This window comes from Cucurbita pepo, chromosome 11 (assembly GCF_057944985.1).
Source record: "Cucurbita pepo subsp. pepo isolate OVF chromosome 11, ASM5794498v1, whole genome shotgun sequence".
NCBI classification, from domain to species: Eukaryota; Viridiplantae; Streptophyta; class Magnoliopsida; order Cucurbitales; family Cucurbitaceae; genus Cucurbita; species Cucurbita pepo.
In genome coordinates, this window is record NC_141808.1 from 16,396,019 (window position 1) to 16,414,776 (window position 18,758).

Consider the following 18,758-nt stretch of genomic DNA (forward strand, 5'->3'; position numbering starts at 1 on the left):
CAATTTTTTCTTCTCCAAAAGACCTTTTTGCCCTTTAATTCAAAATTTCAATAAAAATACCTTTGTTCTTTAGGTCACATTCTAATAATAATTTATTACCCTAAAAATGAAAATCAAGAAAATGGAAAAAAAAAAGCTTTTTTTTTAAAAAAAAATAATAAATATATATATATGTCTACGAATTGAAACTCGAGATCTTACCAAATCCAAATAAATCATATAAAATTTATCTGAATAAATGAGGGGTAGCTCAATCGGTTTTACTTGGAGCAATTCTATATTGGTGATTTCCTAAGAATTTCCCTGAGATACATGTGAGTGAGGACAAAACCTGTTTCGTAAGAATTTCCCTGGTGAGGACAAAACATGTTTCCTAAGAATTTTCCTGGGATACATGTGAGTGAGGACAAAACATGTTGGAAGGATTCGTCCTGCTGTAGGGATAGTCTTCTTAAGAAGCAAGGGGTAGGTAACTGGGAATGTTGGGGCCATTAGGTGCCAAATCTGGATACCGGATTCTATAAATTATTACACCTAACTTAAAAACGGTGAAATCCAATGAAATATCCAAATCCCACAAAATCAAACAAGAGAAAAAAAAAAAAAAAAAAACACCGGTGATTCGATGATATAGTTTAATGTCGTGAAATAGAAAGATTAAGACTAAAACCGACTCAACAAAACATAGAAAAGAGAAACTTACGTAAAACCGACTCAACGAAACATCGAGAAATTAATTCTTGAATTAAAATTACTATCGGGATTAGTTCAAATTTTGGGAGTTGAAATTTGGAAAGAGAGAAAGAAAACAAAAGCCAGCTTCCCAAATCACTACCAAATTGGGTGATAACAGCTAAAAAATCCTTCCCTTAGAAAATATGCCTATTTCTTAAGCATTCTTCCCAATTCCTCCATCAACAAAATAGGGAAAGAGCCAATCAATAAGGGTCCACTTAACAACCAATTTCAAATTCCTTCACGAAACTCGATAGCTATCATAATATGGTCGTCTCTCGATAATCGTGAGATGTAAATTCGAAAACCCGTGTGCCCATACGAGATCTTTTTCCAACCTCGAACCTTAGAATGCTTCTTATTAACTATTTGGCATGTACTCGAAAATTTTCATGTCTGATAATGCCAATCTTTACATCTTACCGTGTAAAACTACGAGCTATCTAGTGGAGCCTACTTCCAAACGAGGAAAGGGTTCCTTTTATGCCATTTCATCGATACAAATCCGACATGGAAATTGTTAAATGGTCTATTCATTTAACAAATTCAAACCCACAATTCTTCATTTCATAGTTTCCAAGATTGGTATGGTAAGTATATATTACAGTGTTCTTCCATCACTGTATACTCTGTTCTTCCTTTCATGGTTTCCTTTATCCTTTGATCTTTCGCCATTAGAGGAAGTTTATGGAAATGGGTTTTCGTTTTTGGGTTCTGGGGTTTTGTTTTTGGGTCTGTTTCTTCTTTAGCTGTTCTGGTTCTGTGAATTCCAAGGGCGAGGAAGGAGATGGGTTTCTGAGCGGGACGGTTTTGATCAATGGAAAATCCGCCATTGGAGGTATCGATGAAGATTTCGTTTGCGCTACGCTCGATTGGTGGCCTCCGGAGAAATGTGATTATGGAACCTGTAGTTGGGGCCAAGCTTCTCTGCTTAATCTGGTAATCTGATTTCGATACTCATTAATGGTGATGAACGTTATCCGATATGTTTTTTATCATACTCGTAAATTTTGGCATCTGGGTTTTGTTATTTGATCTTTTTCTTTAAGCTTCCTTTATGGGTTTTTGTGTTTATTGCTAAGGAACAGCGAAAGCATGTTGGTAGCTTTAACTAAATACTCGTGGCTAGAAAAAATAGTGTTCATAAACTTAATTTTCAAATGCGTGACTAGAAAAACCTCTACTGCTGCTACACTGAATTGTTCTTATTGTTCTTCCAACTGCAGGACCTGGGCAGCAACATTCTATTAAATGCAATCAAAGGTTTGAATTCCTTGACCTCCTTGCATGTTTGGCTCATTATAACGGCTCAAGCCCATCGCTAGCCGGTGTTATCTTCTTTGGGCTTTTCCTTTTAGACTTTTCAAGGTTTCTAAAACGTGTCTGGTAGGAAGAAGTTTCCATATCCTTATAAAAGATGTTTCGTTCTCTTCCCCAACCGATGTGAGATCTCACAATCCACCCCCTTTAGGATCCAGCATTCTTGCTAACACACCGCCTCATATCCACCCCCTTCAAAACTGAAAGGGGGTGGATTGAGGAGTCCCACATCGATTAGAGAAGGGAACGAGTGCTAGTGAGGACTCTAGACCCCGAAGGGGGTGAGGAAGCTAAGCCCTAAAGGGGGTGGACATGAGGCAGTGGATTGTAAGATCTCACATCGGTTGGGGAGGAAAACATAGCATCCTTTATAAGGGTGTGAAAACCTCTCCTTCGCATACGCGTTTTAAGAACTTTGAGGGAAAACCCGAAAGAGAAAAGCCTAAAGAAGACAGTATGTACCAACAGTGGCCTTTTAAGTACCTTCAAATCTCGACCTATACAAACTTTATTCTCTGCAAACATTAAAACTAATACCTTTTTTCATGAATGGTGCAGAATTTAAGCCCCTAAAGCTTAGATTGGGTGGCAGTTTGCAAGATAAGCTCATATATGATACTGAAGATCACAAGCAGCCATGCATTTCTTTTAAAAGAAACACCAAAGAGTTGTTTGGCTTCGCTCAAGGCTGCTTACCCCTTGACAGATGGGATAAACTAAATGACTTCTTCAAGAAAGGAGGGTAATCAAAATCTCATCCCATTTTGCTGTTATGAAGTTAGATTCCTCAAAAGTTGAATGCTGAAGTTGTGTAATCTTATACAGAGCTAAGATTATCTTTGGATTAAACGCTCTCAATGGACGAAAGTTTGCATCAGATGGGTCCGCTGTAGGGGCTTGGAATTACACGAACGCTGAATCGTTCGTGCGTTATACTGTCAAAAAGAACTACACAATCCATGGTTGGGAGTTTGGTAAGAACTGCTACTTGTATTCTTGACGCTTCATAGCGTAAGCCTATTATGGTTCGGTTAACAATTCATAATTGATTTAACTAAGTAGAGACAGAGAATTCAAAACTGTTCATGTAAAAGTCCAAGCCCACTACTAACATATATTGTCTGTTTTGGCCTGTTACGTATTGCCGTCAGCCTCACGGATTTAAAACATGTTTGCTAGGGAGAGATTTCCACATCCTTATAAGGAATACTTTGTTCTCCTCCCCAACCAATGTGGGATCTCACAATTCATCCCCCTTTAGGGTCCAACGTCCTCATTGGCACTCGTTCCCTTCTCCAATAGATGTGGGACCCCCCAATGCACCCCTTTGGGGCATAGCGTCCTTGTTGGCACACCGCCTCATGTCCACCCCCTACAGGACTCATCCTCCTCGCTGACACATCGCCCAGTGTCTGACTCTGATACTATTTGTAACTGTCCAAGCCCACCACTAACAGATATTGTCCTCTTTAAGCTTTCCCTTTCAGACTTTCCCTCAAGGTTTTTAAAACGTGTCTGCTAGGGAGAAGTTTCCACACCCTTATAAGAAATACTTTGTTCTCCTCCCCAACCAATGTGAGATCTCACAATCCATCCCCCTTTAGGGTCCAGCGTCCTCGCTGGCACTCATTCCCTTCTCCAATCGATGTGGGACACCTCAATCTACCCCCTTTGGGGCACTCCACCTCATGTCCATCCCCTACAGGACTCATCCTCCTCGCTAGCACATCGCCCCGTCTCTGGCTCTGATACTATTTGCAACGGTCCAAGCCCACCACTAGCAGATATGATTCTCTTTAGGTTTTTCCTTTCAGACTTTCCCTCAAGGTTTTGGTTTTTAAAACGTGTATGCTAGGAAGAAGTTTCCACACCCTTATAAAGAATGTTTCGTTCTCCTCTCCAACCTATGTGGGATCTCCCAGTTCATCCCGAACGACTCGTATTTGACAATGGATAAGGATTCTTCTGTTCTAATCTATGATTGATTTCCATTTTCTTATGCTCAGGGAATGAATTGTGTGGGAGTGGAGTTGGAACAAGAATTTCAGCAGAACAGTATGCTTCTGATACAATTGTTTTTCAGAAGATGGTCCAAAGCATCTACAACGGTGTCCAAACTAAGCCATTAACCATAGCACCAGGAGGATTCTTTGATGAAAATTGGTTCAAAGAATTCGTTGATAAAACTACCCCAACACTGGATGCTGTCACACACCATATATACAATCTAGGAGCAGGTATCAACCACTAGCCAAGTAAGACCTTTATGAAGTTTCAAAAAGTGGGTTAACACTGGAGCTTTTTCTTATTAACAGGAGTCGACGAGCATCTTGTCGAAAGGATTCTTAACCCGTCCTATCTCAATGGCATGGTCGATACGTTTTACAAGCTTCATGAGGTCCTTAGAAACTCGCAAAGTTCAGCTAAAGCATGGGTTGGGGAAGCAGGAGGGGCTTACAGCAGTGGGCATAATCTGGTCTCTAATGCATTCGTCTCGAGTTTCTGGTAATCTAGGCTCCGAAAAACAGGAATGTATGGCTCTTTTAAGACCTTCATAATAAATAGCACTCTTTTATGTGTGTGTTTTATTCAGGTACTTGGACCAGCTCGGTATGGCCGCCACTTTTGATACGAAAACATACTGCAGACAGACGTTGGTTGGTGGAAACTATGGTTTACTGAACACGACAACCTTTGAACCGAATCCAGATTATTACAGGTGAACGATTAGGCAAATATTTCTAACCTTAAACTCTTCGCTCCTTCCCGGATGCTATTAGACAATTAACTAACAATCAGCTAGCTTGTTTCTTTTCCCTTTCTTCATTTCAGTGCACTCCTATGGCATCGCTTGATGGGAAGAAATGTTCTGTCCACGAGCTTTAACGGGACAAAGAAAATACGAGTCTACGCACATTGTTCTAAGCAATCGGTAAGTAGTAGTACATACTGTAACAGCCCAAGCCCCCCGCTAGCAAATATTGTTCTCTTTGAGCTTTTCCGTTAGGGCTTCTCCTCAAGGTTTTTAAAACGCATCTCCAAGAGGGGTGGATTGTGAGATCCCACTTCGGTTGAAGAGGGGAACGAAGCATTCCTTATAAAGACGTGGAAACCTCTCCCTAGCATACGCGTTTTAAAAACCTTGAGGGGAAACCCGAAAGAAAAAACCCAAAAAGGACAATATCTACTAGCAGAAATGGCACCAGTTTTCAACTCGAATTCTAACTCTCAATCTTACAGAAAGGAATCACACTACTATTGCTCAACCTAGATGGAAACACCACAGTTCATGCTGAGTTAGCATTCAACAGAACGAGCGGGTTACACTATAAACACAGATCCTATAAGAATAAGCAAAAGGTTGTTCGGACATCTCGACCTTACGGTCGTGAAGGCAAAGCCTTCAGAGAGGAATATCATATAACAGCCAAGGATGGGAACCTGCATAGTCAAACAGTGTTGCTAAATGGAAAGATTTTGTCTGTAAATTCATCAGGGAACATACCTTCATTGCAGCCTAAGCAAGTGAATTCATCTGAACCAATAATGGTGGCACCCTTTTCGATCGTGTTCGTTCACATACCGAATATTGTTCTCCCTGCTTGTGGCAATGTATGGAACTGAAAATCAGTTCCAGATTGGTGATTTTCTAATCAGAGAACAATTCTAATAAGAGTCTTTGAATCAGAAGATACACATTTTACAGAACATTTGCAGCTTTAGCAGGATTACTATGACTAACAATGAGAAACAAAATCTCTACATGATCAATAAAATGCATATTTGTGGGGAATATACAAGTATTCACTATGGATATACAACTGAAGAACCTGATGATGAAATGCAGTCGATGGCTCGTAATGGCGTTCTTCTCGGAAAATTCATGTAATGTAATACTACTCGTTCTTCGAAAAGGTTTTAGGTTTACTGCTGGCAAAGACCAACCAAACAATTGTCCCGGTCAAGTAGAAGAAGATCGATGGGGCAAACAATGAGATCTACACATAACAAACGGAAAATTTTGAAGATGCGAAAGAAGTCGGAGGATATGAATGGAATATACAAGTGTAGAAGTTGCCAACTTACACTCCAAGAATGAGTTGAATCGAGAAGAAAGCCAGTGAGCGCAACTCCTACAATCCCGGGTATCGCTCCGACGGTATTCGTAATGCCCTGAGGAGTGTTTTTAAGGTGAGGCTTGCTAAGATCGACTACACAAACTATTTGGGATATTATAGAGCTTACACATACCAAAAGGACACTTGCATATTCCGGTGACATATCTTGATGAGTACAGTAGAGTCCTGCAGACGATAATTATCTTAGTACTTAATGGCCAATAGGAAACGATCCAATAACTTCGAGTGTAGATCGTACCAGATAATGCAAAACTAGAGAGGGCCAAGCCACTGGTTAGAATGGCTACTACCTCCCAAGGTGGCAATCCTAAATCAACAGAGGACAAAGTCATGCAAACGGCGGGGGACACAAAGGCGATTGTTTGGCAAATCTTTCTTACCTACATCGAAAACAGAAGAGGATCAAACAAATTATGAACGGAATGCTTCTTGACAAGAAACCGTTAAGAGTTCGTAGCCATACTGTCGTGGTATCGACACCATTGGAAATCAAGTTATCAGCTAACTGTGATGCAATGCTTGTCACGAAAATTGAAGCTAGGGGTGGGAGGATTGAAACCTGAATTGAAAGATTTCTAGAAGTCGTAAGAAAGTCAAATCAATACAAAACACGGTTGAGAGGAGACGTACCCAAGCTGCTTCGGTCAAATTCAGGTTCAATTCCTCGCTGCATAAGAACGTGGATGAAAATCCAAATTCAGTTTTCCATTACACAAAGCAAGGAAGCAAGGAAGACGGTGAGGAGACAACGAAGTGAGGGTACCTAAAATAAGTAGGAAGCCAAGAGAGACAAGTGTAGTGGCCCCAACTCCCGCAGAAATGAGTATATATCATTGCCCAGACCGGCGGATACTCGAAAAACCCCCTCCACGGTACTTCCTAACAATTCGATAAAAAAAAAAAATGACTGAAAATAAACAACGAAGATTGATTAGACTCAAATATAAGTTGATAAAAAACACGTAGATACCTTGAGTGCAGCGGGAAGTTGTTGAAGTTTGATGGGTGTTGTTACTTTCTTGTTCGGGTACCCGGACTCGGATTCGGATTCATCTGCTATAAAAACAACAAAACCAAATAAAAACGCTTACACACAACACTATTATTATGGTTAAACAACCTGTCTGAAGTCTAACCTGGAAAGGATTTAAGGGGTACTGATGGCTGTCCATCCAGAAACTGGAATCCTGCAAACCTTCAACCACAAAACCTTTAGCCATTACCGCCTCAAATTCATGTTCATCCAAGATTCGTCGTCACACTATGCGATCCTACCATTAGAACCGCAAGCCCAAAACTAAAACGAATAGGTTGTCAATTAAAATTGTTTTCAAAAGTGAATCCATGCGTAGCTCGGTATAAGGACCTATTAATATTCTAAAGATCGATGGTTTGATCCTTCACTAACAGGTGAAACAACTTACCAGGCTATCCCCAGAAAGCCAAAAATGTAGAACACGGATTCCCAACCAAAATTTTGGATGAGAGGAGGAGCCAAAAGAAGTCTGCAATAAACAAAAATCAAATTAGAGTTATGTGACTACAAAGGTAGTCCAAGAAGTTAGATTCATCAACCATATTCCCAAAGACCACCGCTAGCAGATATTGTCCTCTTTGGACTTTTCCTTTCGGGCTTCTCCTCGAGGTTTTTAAAACGTGTCTGCTTGGGAGAGGTTTCCACACCCTTATTAAGGATACCTCGTTCTCCTCCTAACCAATGTGGGATCTCACAATCCCTCCCCCCCATCCCCCCCCCCCCCCCCCCCCGGGCCCAGCGTCCTCGCTAGCACTCGTTCCCTTCTCCAATGGATGTGGGACTCACCAAATCCACCTCCTTCGAGGCCCAGCATCCTAGGTGGCACACCGTCTCATGTCTACCCCCTTGGGGCTTAGCCTCCCGCTAGCACATCGTCAGGTGTTTGGCTCTGATACCATTTGTAACGACTCAAACTCACCACTAGCAGATATTGTCCTTGTTTTCCTTTCTGACTTCCCCTCAAAGTTTTTAAAACGTGTCTGCTTGGGAGAGGTTTCCACACCCTCATGACGGATACTTCGTTCTCCTCCCCAATTTCAAATTTAAAAAACAGGCTAACCAAACGCATATTGTTAGATCCTTTTATCTTTGGCATCTGAAACCGAAAAATGGAGTGCAAATTGTATCCCAAACACGCCCCAATTTCCAGGGTGCTTCTCAGTAAAGTCCAAATCAGTGAAATGTCATAATATTCTTATTAATCCCTATCTCACATTCAACTTTTCATGAACACGCCTGTCGAAAACTTTTCCCTTAAATAACTGAAGCCTCCTCAACAGTGATTACTTGAAACATGCACAGAACATACCCGGAAACGCTTCCAACACTCAGCCCACCAAAAACAAATGCGACTGCCCGTGAGCGCTCCTGTAGAGGAATCAACCTGCATACTCAAATAAAAAGGTCAAGTCAGTTGAATGTATAGAATCAACTTGACGTGAAGAATGCCTTTCAACAACATAAGGGAAGCGGGGTTTTCATTGATGATGAAGTTTTGGCAAACGGAAAGCCGCAAAGTAGACACCATCCATTTATACAGAACGATGAGACAAGCAAAAGCAACTCAGTCATATACTAGGTACAGCTTGTAGAGAAGATAAACAGACCGAGCAGAGAAAATGGTTATAAATGGCCGTATTTATGTCCCTAAGATACAATGAAATGAAGTTTATGAAGAATTCCGGCCATCCATAAATCGAAATGTATGAAAAACGGCAAAGAAACATGATACTACTACCTTAGTTAAATCGAATAATTAGCTAGTATAATTATTTTTACAAATATACACAAAAGTTTAGAATAATTCGAGAAAATGTGAAAAATATGAATAAATAAAACGACCATTAACGATTATGCAAGTTTAACCTGCCTGGCAATAAGATCGGTTGCAGCTGATGGTGAAACGCCTTCTCCGATGCCAACCTATGTGCAGTGAAAGTTGATAAGCATTGAATTTAAAGAATGAAGCAAACAAAATGTACAGGATAAAACAGAGGGAAACCATAAGAAGTGGTTCTCTTTTACGAGTAGTATCGCTCACCAAAATTCTTGATAAAATTAATCCAGGCATATATCCAGCAAGAAATGGAACGAGTGCAGTGGATAGCGACCAAGTCAGTACTCCGATCTCCAAAACTTTTCTATTTAAAAAAAAAAATCCGCAATGAGTATGACTCTTTTCGTAGCTTATTGTATGATCTACATAAACCGTGAAGAGTGCACACAGCATTTCAATTGATATGGCTACTAACAAATAATAATGAATGGCAGCAAACGGTCTGAAGCTGCTACGTTTAATAAACAGAAAGATCAATGTTTCTATCGATATAACTCGCAGAATAGAACGTAAAAACAAGTTAAAAGCCAGTTGAGATTGCCAGGGAGAAACAAGGACATCAAGGGGCTTTTGACAAACACCAGCCAAGATTTCAAGATTCAAGGTAAACATTAAGGACCCATTTGATTTTTCTTCTTTAAAAATTAAGCTTCTTTACTAACATTTTTACTTCTAACCAGAACAAAATTCTAAAAAGTGAAGAACCTTAAAACGGTATAGTTAGCTAAACTTACTTTCAAAAATATAAGACCAAAGAACAAAATCATTATCAAAAGTGTCAAGGAACAAGGCATCTCAAACAAAAGCTTCAAATTCTCCCATAATCTTTTTAGGAAACGGTAAGATCGCACATTGGTTGGGGAGGAGAACGAAACACCCTTTATAAGGGTGTGGAAACCTTTCCCTAACATACGCGTTTTAAAGCTTTGGGAGGCTGTTTCCCAAAGGGGTAGACACGAGGAGGTGTGCCAGTAAGGACGCTAGGCCCCGAAGGGGGTGGATTTGGTGGGGGTCCACATCGATTGGAGAAAGGAACAAGTGTTAGCGAGGACGCTGGGCCCTAAAGGGAGATGGATTGTGAGAATCCCACGTTGGTTGGGGAGGAGACCGAAACACCCTTTATAAGGGTGTGGAAACCTTTCCCCAGCAGACGCGTTTCTTGAGGGGAAGCTCGAAAGGAAAGCCCTTTATAAGGGTGTGGAAACCTTTCCCTACTCGAAAGGGAAAGCCCTTTACAAGGGTGTGGAAACCTTTTCCTACTCGAAAGGGAAAGCCCTTTACAAGGGTGTGGAAACCTTTCCCTACTCGAAAGGGAAAGCCCTTTACAAGGGTGTGGAAACCTTTCCCTACTCGAAAGGCAAAGCCCTTTACAAGGGTGTGGAAACCTTTCCCTAGTAGACACGTTTTAAAGCCTTGAGGGAAAGCTCGAAAGAAAAAGCCCAAAAATGACAATATCTACCAGCGGTTGGCTTCAGCCGTTATACAAACCCAATATCATAACCCAGCTTGAAACAATTATTCTAACTTTCACTTCAGCTAATGAATTCATTGATCAAGTAATCACCAATAAATAAAGGGTTCATGAAAGAAACGATAAACCTGCTAACATCGATACTTAAATACTGACCTCCCACCAAATATCTTGGCGAGCCACCCACCAGGCAACTGACTCAAAGCATAACCCCAAAAGAAAGATGACTGAACCAATCCAGCCACAGAAGAATTCCATCCAAACTGGTGCGACATTGGAATTATAGCAACGCTTAAATTCACCTGCCAAAAATCACAACAAACCCAACTATAAATCCCACGAAAACACCTAAAACAGACAAACCATAGAGAAAAATTGAAACCCAAATTCAAAAAGTCACAAAAACAGAGGAACCCACCTTGTCCATGTTGCAAATAACGAAGGCAAGCGCCGTAGTACCAATCATTTTATATCTATCAGGAACGTTCTTCCACGGCGGCCAATTCGAATCAAAACCCACTTCATCAATCCCATTTCCAGAACTCAAACCGTTTTCAAATTTCGAAATAGACTCAGTTTGCTCCGATTCATCGACTTTTAGCCCAGAAAGAACAGGGGGAAGTTCTTCGTTGCCCTTAACATTTTCTTTCTCCTTGATGCTACAACGAACTCGGAGGCTTAATCGAAGGAGTTGGGGGTGAGAAACCAAGCGAGTGGAGGAAACCGAGTGGGAAATTGAACTGTGAGGGTTAGTGCGGTGAGGGAGAAAGGGGTTATTATGGGGTCGAATTGAGAATTTCGCCATTGGGGTTTAGAGGTTTGGGATTCGATTCATCTGTTAGCGGGAAGCGGAAGAAGAAGAGACGTGGAGGGAAGTTGCGGCCATGGTTGGGAGTTGGGAGGAAGCTGGACTGGCCACGGAAGCTTGCAGATTTGTGAGGCTGCCATGCATTTAGAACGCCTGGCTCACTAAAATATTTAATTTTATATTTTATCTCAAAAATACCTTAGATTAAAAAAAAATTTAAAAAAAATAATTTTATTTTTTTTTGTTTCAAAAATACCTTTAATTCAGAATTATCTAAATATCCTCTAACTTTTAAAAAAAAAATGTTTTTAATTTTTTTTTTATTAATAACTTTAAACTTTTTTAAAAAATTTAAATCACATTTAAAACTTTTTTAAAAAATTCAAAAATATTGTTATCGTCAAGTTTCAAAAATACTCGTGATATTATTATTACTATTATGTTTCTTATCGTTACGGTTACTATCATATTTCAAAAATACTCGTGATATTACCGTTACGGTTATGTTTTTTACCATTACAATTACTATCATATTTCAAAAATACTCGTGATATTACCGTTACGGTTACTATCATATTTCAAAAATACTCGTGATATTACTACGGTTATGTTTCTTACCGTTACAGTTACTATTATATTTCAAAAATACTCGTGATATTACCGTTACGGTTACTGTCATATTTCAAAAATACTCTAATATTACCGTTACAATTATTGTCATATTTCAAAAATACCGTGAATTTTAAAAATCAGTGAAGATAATCTATGAGACCGATTACTATCATATTTAAAAAATACTCGTGCATTTTAAAAATAGAGATAATAATTACGATCATATTTAAAAAATACTCGTGATATTGCCGTTACGGTTACTGTCATATTTCAAAAATTCTCGTGATATTACTACGGTTATGTTTCTTACCGTTACAGTTACTATGATATTTCAAAAATACTCGTGACATTACCATTACGGTTACTGTCATATTTCAAAAATACTCTAATATTACCATTACAATTATTGTCATATTTCAAAAATACTCAGTGAATTTAAAAAATCAGTAGAGATAATCTATGAGACCGATTACTGTCATATTTCAAAAATACTCGTGCATTTTAAAAATAGAGATAATTATTACTGTCATATTTCAAAAATACTCGTGAATTTTAAAAATAGTGATAATTTATGAGTCACCTATAAATTATTTTTGTCCATGCATTAACAATAAGATTTATTTATTTTTAATTTTTTTTATAAAGGAAAATGTGTTAATGCTACTTACAATAATAATATTTTAGTATATTTTTATTTTTTAAACACCGATATTAATCCAAACTTTTAAAGTTCAAGAATATTTTTTAAATAAAACGCGGTCAAGTTTCATCCGAAACTAACCATAATATTTTTTTATTTTTTTATTATATATTTTTTTTACTTTTTAAAAATTTAAAGATATTATTAAGAAGAAATAACCCAAAATCTCCCAATTCAAACCCAGAATTTATTCCTACTAACACTTTTAATCATCTTCTTCCATATCCCATCAAAGACTCATTTACTTTTCCTCGAACACTTTTAAATTACTCACCAGCCTCCCTGCAATGGCGTCGAATTTTGGGTGCTGGTTGACGGGATCGAGGACGACAATGGAGTAGAGCTGCCATGGAGTTGTAGGGGCCGTTTGCGCCTTCGACATGGTTGATTCTTAACCGTGCACCACCGGCATACCTAAAACGAGCAAGAAATGTAGTAGTTGAAAGATGCTTCTAAGAACTTACAGAAAACTCACCCAAATACAATCACAATGACTAGATGGTTGCGGGAAATGGGTGCATGAAATAAAGTTGATATCAGATAAGCAGACTGCATTCATATTACGGCATCGCATTCAACAGAAAGTCGAGTGAAAGTGTTATATCAAGATAGATGATGTGCACTCACAAACTCGAATATTAGCAATGAAATTGACAGTGAAAAATAGAACTTGAATTCAGAACCAGACCGATAAAGAATCAAACGTAACGGCCCAAGTTTACCGCTAGTAGATATTGTCCTCTTTGGACTTTCCCTTTCGGGCTTTCCCTCAAGATTTTTAAAATGCGTCAGAGGTTTCCACATCCTTATAAAGAATGTTTCGTTCTCCTCATCAACTAATGTGGGATCTCACAATCCACCCCCTTCGAGGCCTAGCGTCCTTGCTGGCACTCATTCCCTTCTCCAATCGATGTGGGAGCCCGCAATCCACCTCCTTTGGGACCCAGCATCCTTGCTGGCACACCGCCTCGTGTCCACCCCCTTCGAGGCTCAGCCTCCTCGCTGGTACATCGCCCGGTGTCTGGCTCTAATACCATTTGTAACAACCCCAAGCCCACTGCTAGCAGATATTGTCCTCTTTTGGTTTTCTCTCAAGGTTTTAAAACGTGTCTACTGGGGAGAGGTTTCCACACCCTTATAAAGAATGTTTCGTTCTCCTCCCCACCCGATGTGGGATCTCACATCAAATCTTTTGCAGACACATTGGCATAAAGAACAATGAGAGCAAGCACCGACCCGTGTCCAGACCTATCCATGTCCAACACGCTAACAACGTGTCTAGATCTAAAATATATATATCAGATGAACACAAACAACTGGGATATAGCTTGAACACAGATCTAAAAAAGTAGAGATTTTCCTATAAACTCTAATCCTTATAGTTTGATCATTCCTAACACATCTTCTTCCTCTAGTCATAGCCAGCTAAACTCATCCAAAGTTTCCAAATATCAGCTAAACTTTGTATATTTTCTATGTTAAATCTACGTTGTTTATCTACAAAGAAGTATTAATATATTCATGTTCATTGACGTGTCGTCTTATCTGTCCGTGTGGGCAGAAATAACTAATGCAGCTCTGAGAAATAACAAAGGATATATATGGAACACTTACAAGTAAGACTGAGAGATGATTCCTAATGAAGATCACGAGAATCAGACAAGGTTACAAGAGCAGTGCCGTTCTGATATGGCTTCATCAATGGATCTTCCTGCGCCTCTGTGATGCCTTGCGTATTTTCAAAAAGTTGCTTCCGGATAATACCATGCAAGCGCCCAAAGAGCTGCTTCTTCAATGCTTCAAAAGCCAGGTCCAACCTCTCAAGCTGCTCCATGGCATTAGCATTGTACATAAACAGACCATAGTAAAGATCAAAGCTATCTCCAGCAGTATTTGACACCAAATCCAACAAGGTTTTATAACCTCTGGTGTTAACTGGGGTAGAGCTCAAGCTCAACTTTTCTAAAACTCTCCCCATCGTATGCGTAATGAACTGCGACCCTGCAGCATGCCGGTCGTGATCATAGCATGACATTTCCACCATTTGACACCCTTCGCTCGAAAAGATATCGAGAAAGAAGTTGCAACGGTAGGCTCTTGATTCGTCATTTCCTACTCGAACCTTATCGTAAACGAAGGAAAGATTGTTCCATCCGTTCTTACCACTCTCTGGCCCGAACATGGGATGAGTGCAGAGGATGTCGAATTCTGGGGGTAAAATTTGAAGAAACAAGTTTCTTGGAAATTCTTTCACTGAAAGTACATCAACAAACAAAGTGTTTCTCTTCAATCTTTGAAAAGGTAACGACCTGAGAACTTTCTCCGTTGAAAGAATCGAAGTGCAGAGAAGAACTACTTCTGGATGTTCTTCACATAGATCATCTGCATCAGAAAAGTAAGAAACTCCCAACTCTTCAGCCACAGCTGCGTAGTCCGATCTCGAGTAGGCTAACACAGTGTGGCCCTGTTTTACCATTGTTTTGGCAAGAAATTGTCCGAAATTACCGAATCCGATAATAGCAATTTTGAGCTTAGAGTTTTCCTCAGTTTTTGCAGTTTTAAAGTCAAAAGTTGGAGAAAAGTTCGGAAACCTGAAAAAAGAATATAGAGGTTTGAACTCATCACAATACAAATATCACAACATTTTCAGAAACTCAATGAAGATAGAAACAATCAGCATCTTAAAACTATTCAACTAACATGAACATCTTTTTAGAGAAATTATTTGAAACTCTCTCACGATCGATCCTTTTCTTTTTGTAAGTCGAGCCTTCGTTGAACGATCAATCTAACGAAGTTAAGCTAAGATCACAAATTACAAAGTACCTAGTAACTCATAGCTTGATTTGCCCACCTCCTTAAAAGTTCTATTGTTTTTCTTGAGCCAAACTCTCCACAAAATAGCAAACAAACGATTTCGACACCATTAGAACATAAACCCAAAAGCTTAATATGAAAATTGAACACCAAATAGAGCACAAACATAACATATAACACCAAACTCATCAGAAGTATTGGTTGAACCAAAGAACAAAAGAACACTAAACATCATTGAAATGAAAGGCTCAGGGACCTTGCCTGGTAGCCTCAGAATAAGCTGTCAGTGAAAGAGAAGCACCATATTGAGGAGGAATATCAGGCCAAGTGCGCAATTTCTCTGCACTTCCAAACAATTGCTTCCTCGCCACATCATGCAATCGCCCAAAGAGCTGTTGTTTCAATGCTTCAAAAGCCAAATCCAACCTCTCCAACATCTCTAACGCGTTCTTATTATACATAAACAAGCCATAATACAAATCAAAGCTATCTGCAGCAGTGTTCTTCACCAAATCCAACAAACTCTCATACCCTTTAGTGTTAATCGGCGTAGACTCCAACATTAACATATCCAAAACTCTCCCAACAGTATGAGTAATGAATTGCGATCCAGCCGCATATCTATCATGATCCGCACAGCTCATCTCCACCATTTTGCAGCCCTCTCTCTCAAAAATACTCAAAAATTTCTCACAACGCGAAACCCTAGATTCCTCCGACCCAATTCTAACCTTCTCATAAACAAAGAACAGATCATTCCACCCTTTCGCACCGCTTTCAGGTCCAAACATCGGGTGAGAACAAATTACATCAAAATCCTCCGGCAGTAACTCCAACATTAAGCTTTTCGGGAACTCCTTCACTGAAAGCACATCCACTATCAATGTATTCCTCTTCAATCTCTGCAACGGCAACGATAAGAGAACACTTTCAGTCGAAATTATAGACGTACAGAGCAAAATCACTTCTGGGTGTTCTTCGGCAAGGTCATGGGGGTCCGAGAAAAACGAAACCCCGAGCTTACGAGCCGCGTCGGAGTGGTCCGATCGGGAATGAGCCAAGACAGTATGACCTTGTCGGACAATAGTCTTAGCGAGAAATTGACCGAAGTTACCAAACCCAACAATGGCGATTTTGAGCTTCTGGGATTTGTGAAAACGGGACGCGATTCTGGATTCATAGTCGTAAGGCTGAGCCGCATCAATGGCGCGAACTCGAATAAGAGGCTTGGGAAAAGACTGAAAACAGGGGAGAATCGGAAGTGGTTTGTGGTTATAGAGACGGCGTTTAGAGAAAGAAGGTAAAGAAGGCACGGCCGGAGAGAGGCGGCGGAGAGGAGACGGTGACAGCATAGGTGGCGATTTTGCTCCGGTCCGCCGCCGTGAGAGGTTGAGAGAAATGGAAGTATACGGTTACGAACACGTTTTACAGGATTTGTAGCCGTGCCGCCGCAATGTATCAGATTTCCTTTTGTGGCTTTCTTTAATGGCTCTTTCTAGTTATATAACCTTTTTTAAGTTATTATTATTATTTTTTTAATACATTTTCAAATTTTTATTTTTTATATTTAGAATTTAATTAGAAATTCAAGTTATAATAAAAATTATAATTAAACAGACAAAATAATAATAATAATAATAATTGTTCGCCTCCTAAATTTCTAAATATTACATTTTTTCTATAAATTTGTAGTATAATTTCAATTTAGTTCGAGTTTTGGGTTTAATTTCTATTTGGTCCATAAATTTCAATTTTGTTTTTCTCTCTCTTTTTGTTGATTAATTTAAAATATTTGTGACGTTAAACTTGATGAAACATAATTTTAACTTAATTTTTTTAAATGAATTAATAAATATTAATATCATGTACTCGTGTCAGTATTAAATGAAAAATCAATCGTAAAAGTGTAATATTTTAAAATATAAGGACCAAATGGAAAATAAACTAATTTTTTTTCGAAATTTGATGGTCAATTTAAAAAATAAAATAATTATAAAAATCGGCGTTGATTTAACAAATCATATATAAAATAATATTTATAGGCTTAATTTTAAACTTTATGGTAAAAAAGGCCTAATATTTTTAATTTGTCTAGTAATTCAAATTATTTTTAAAAACCCCATAAAAAAAATAAACAAAATTTAAAAAATTCAATAGAAATTTATTAAAAAGTTACATTTTCAATATATATTAGATATAAATATCATATTTATTACTCAACTTTGGCCTATCTAAACTTTTATATCTTAATATTTAATTGAATTCAAATAAAAAACTATGTATCAATAATTATATCATTATATGCATATAACTTTAACATAAAATAATTAAAGAGTCATGAATAAATAGATTGGGCTATCATGTTGGACGGTCCACAACGCGATTTTTTCATTGCTAATAACATATCTAATTTATCTAAAAATGAGATCGTTGGGACCAAAATAATTTCAATCATTTGTAAATTTTACTTGTATGCCCTTATATTTTTGTCATATTACTGGTTGACTCCCTCAACTTGCACGTTCGGTCGGTTAAAACAAATGTTAAATATTTTTAAATACAAAAAAAATTGTTATATACCATTTTTAAAAATAGAAAATTTTATTTTAAATAAAGATTAAATTATACTTTTGAGTTTAAAAAATAAATTAATGTTTTTTCTCTTTTATTTTGATTTTTTAATAGAAGACTCGCATGCTTTGTGTTGGTTCAAAAAATAATTAAAAAAAAGACACAAATTAAATGGGTTAAATTAATATATATATATATATATATATATATATATATATATATATAAATCCACTTTATCTAAAAAAATGTCTATAAATGAAAAAAAAAAAATCTAATTTTGAACGCCATTAAATTTTAAAAAATGCTTAAAAAATACGTATGCACTTCAAATTTATTAATATCCTCAATATTTTTTAAAAAAAATATTTAAAAATATCCTAATGTTTAAAAAATACTCATAAATTTTTTAAAAGGAAACCTTTTTATATATATATATAATATATATATATATATATATATATATATATATATATATATATATATATATATATATATATATATAGATATACCGTTAATATATATATGGAATACACTTCATACATCGTCTCCCTATTTAATTTTAATTTTATTAATCACAAACCTTTTATTTTTTTCTCGAAAAGTCTAAACGTATTGTTACTTTTGAAAGTTCGTGAGTATTTTTGAAACGTGATACTAGTTGTAAAAATATTTTAACTCTTTTAAAATTATGGTATTTTTTAAATAAAATATT

General features: G+C 37.8%; 3 protein-coding genes across 4 annotated transcripts; 1 reads left to right on the forward strand and 2 right to left on the reverse strand.

The window, feature by feature from the left end:
- The first annotated feature begins 1,398 nt into the window (after positions 1-1,398).
- Positions 1,399-5,763, forward strand: LOC111805339 (heparanase-like protein 3). Its single transcript, XM_023690373.2, has 9 exons — positions 1,399-1,674; positions 1,962-1,998; positions 2,614-2,797; positions 2,881-3,029; positions 4,062-4,292; positions 4,371-4,560; positions 4,649-4,774; positions 4,888-4,987; positions 5,296-5,763. The coding sequence occupies exons 1-9, from the start codon at positions 1,423-1,425 to the stop codon at positions 5,677-5,679; spliced, it is 1,653 nt and encodes a 550-aa protein (XP_023546141.2). The 5' UTR covers positions 1,399-1,422; the 3' UTR covers positions 5,680-5,763.
- Positions 5,718-11,493, reverse strand: PHT4;5 (phosphate transporter 4;5). Of its 2 annotated transcripts, none has more exons than XM_023690375.2 (15): positions 10,957-11,493; positions 10,695-10,840; positions 9,272-9,371; positions 9,101-9,153; positions 8,540-8,614; positions 7,619-7,699; positions 7,331-7,389; positions 7,165-7,247; positions 6,958-7,073; positions 6,825-6,861; positions 6,658-6,753; positions 6,433-6,574; positions 6,307-6,359; positions 6,142-6,228; positions 5,718-6,053 (listed from the first exon to the last, which is right to left on the reverse strand). In XM_023690375.2, exons 1-15 carry the CDS (start codon positions 11,341-11,343, stop codon positions 5,952-5,954), a joined length of 1,617 nt encoding a protein of 538 aa, XP_023546143.2. In that variant the 5' UTR covers positions 11,344-11,493; the 3' UTR covers positions 5,718-5,951. The 2 variants fall into 2 exon arrangements, with proteins under 2 accessions (XP_023546143.2, XP_023546142.2); XM_023690374.2 differs by having other exon boundaries at positions 7,165-7,250.
- A 1,242-nt stretch (positions 11,494-12,735) lies between these two features.
- On the reverse strand, positions 12,736-16,956 carry LOC111805854 (arogenate dehydrogenase 1, chloroplastic-like). The gene is made up of 3 exons (XM_023691105.2): positions 15,737-16,956; positions 14,273-15,249; positions 12,736-13,072 (listed from the first exon to the last, which is right to left on the reverse strand). The coding sequence occupies exons 1-2, from the start codon at positions 16,825-16,827 to the stop codon at positions 14,295-14,297; spliced, it is 2,046 nt and encodes a 681-aa protein (XP_023546873.2). The 5' UTR covers positions 16,828-16,956; the 3' UTR covers positions 12,736-13,072; positions 14,273-14,294.
- Positions 16,957-18,758: the final 1,802 nt, after the last annotated feature.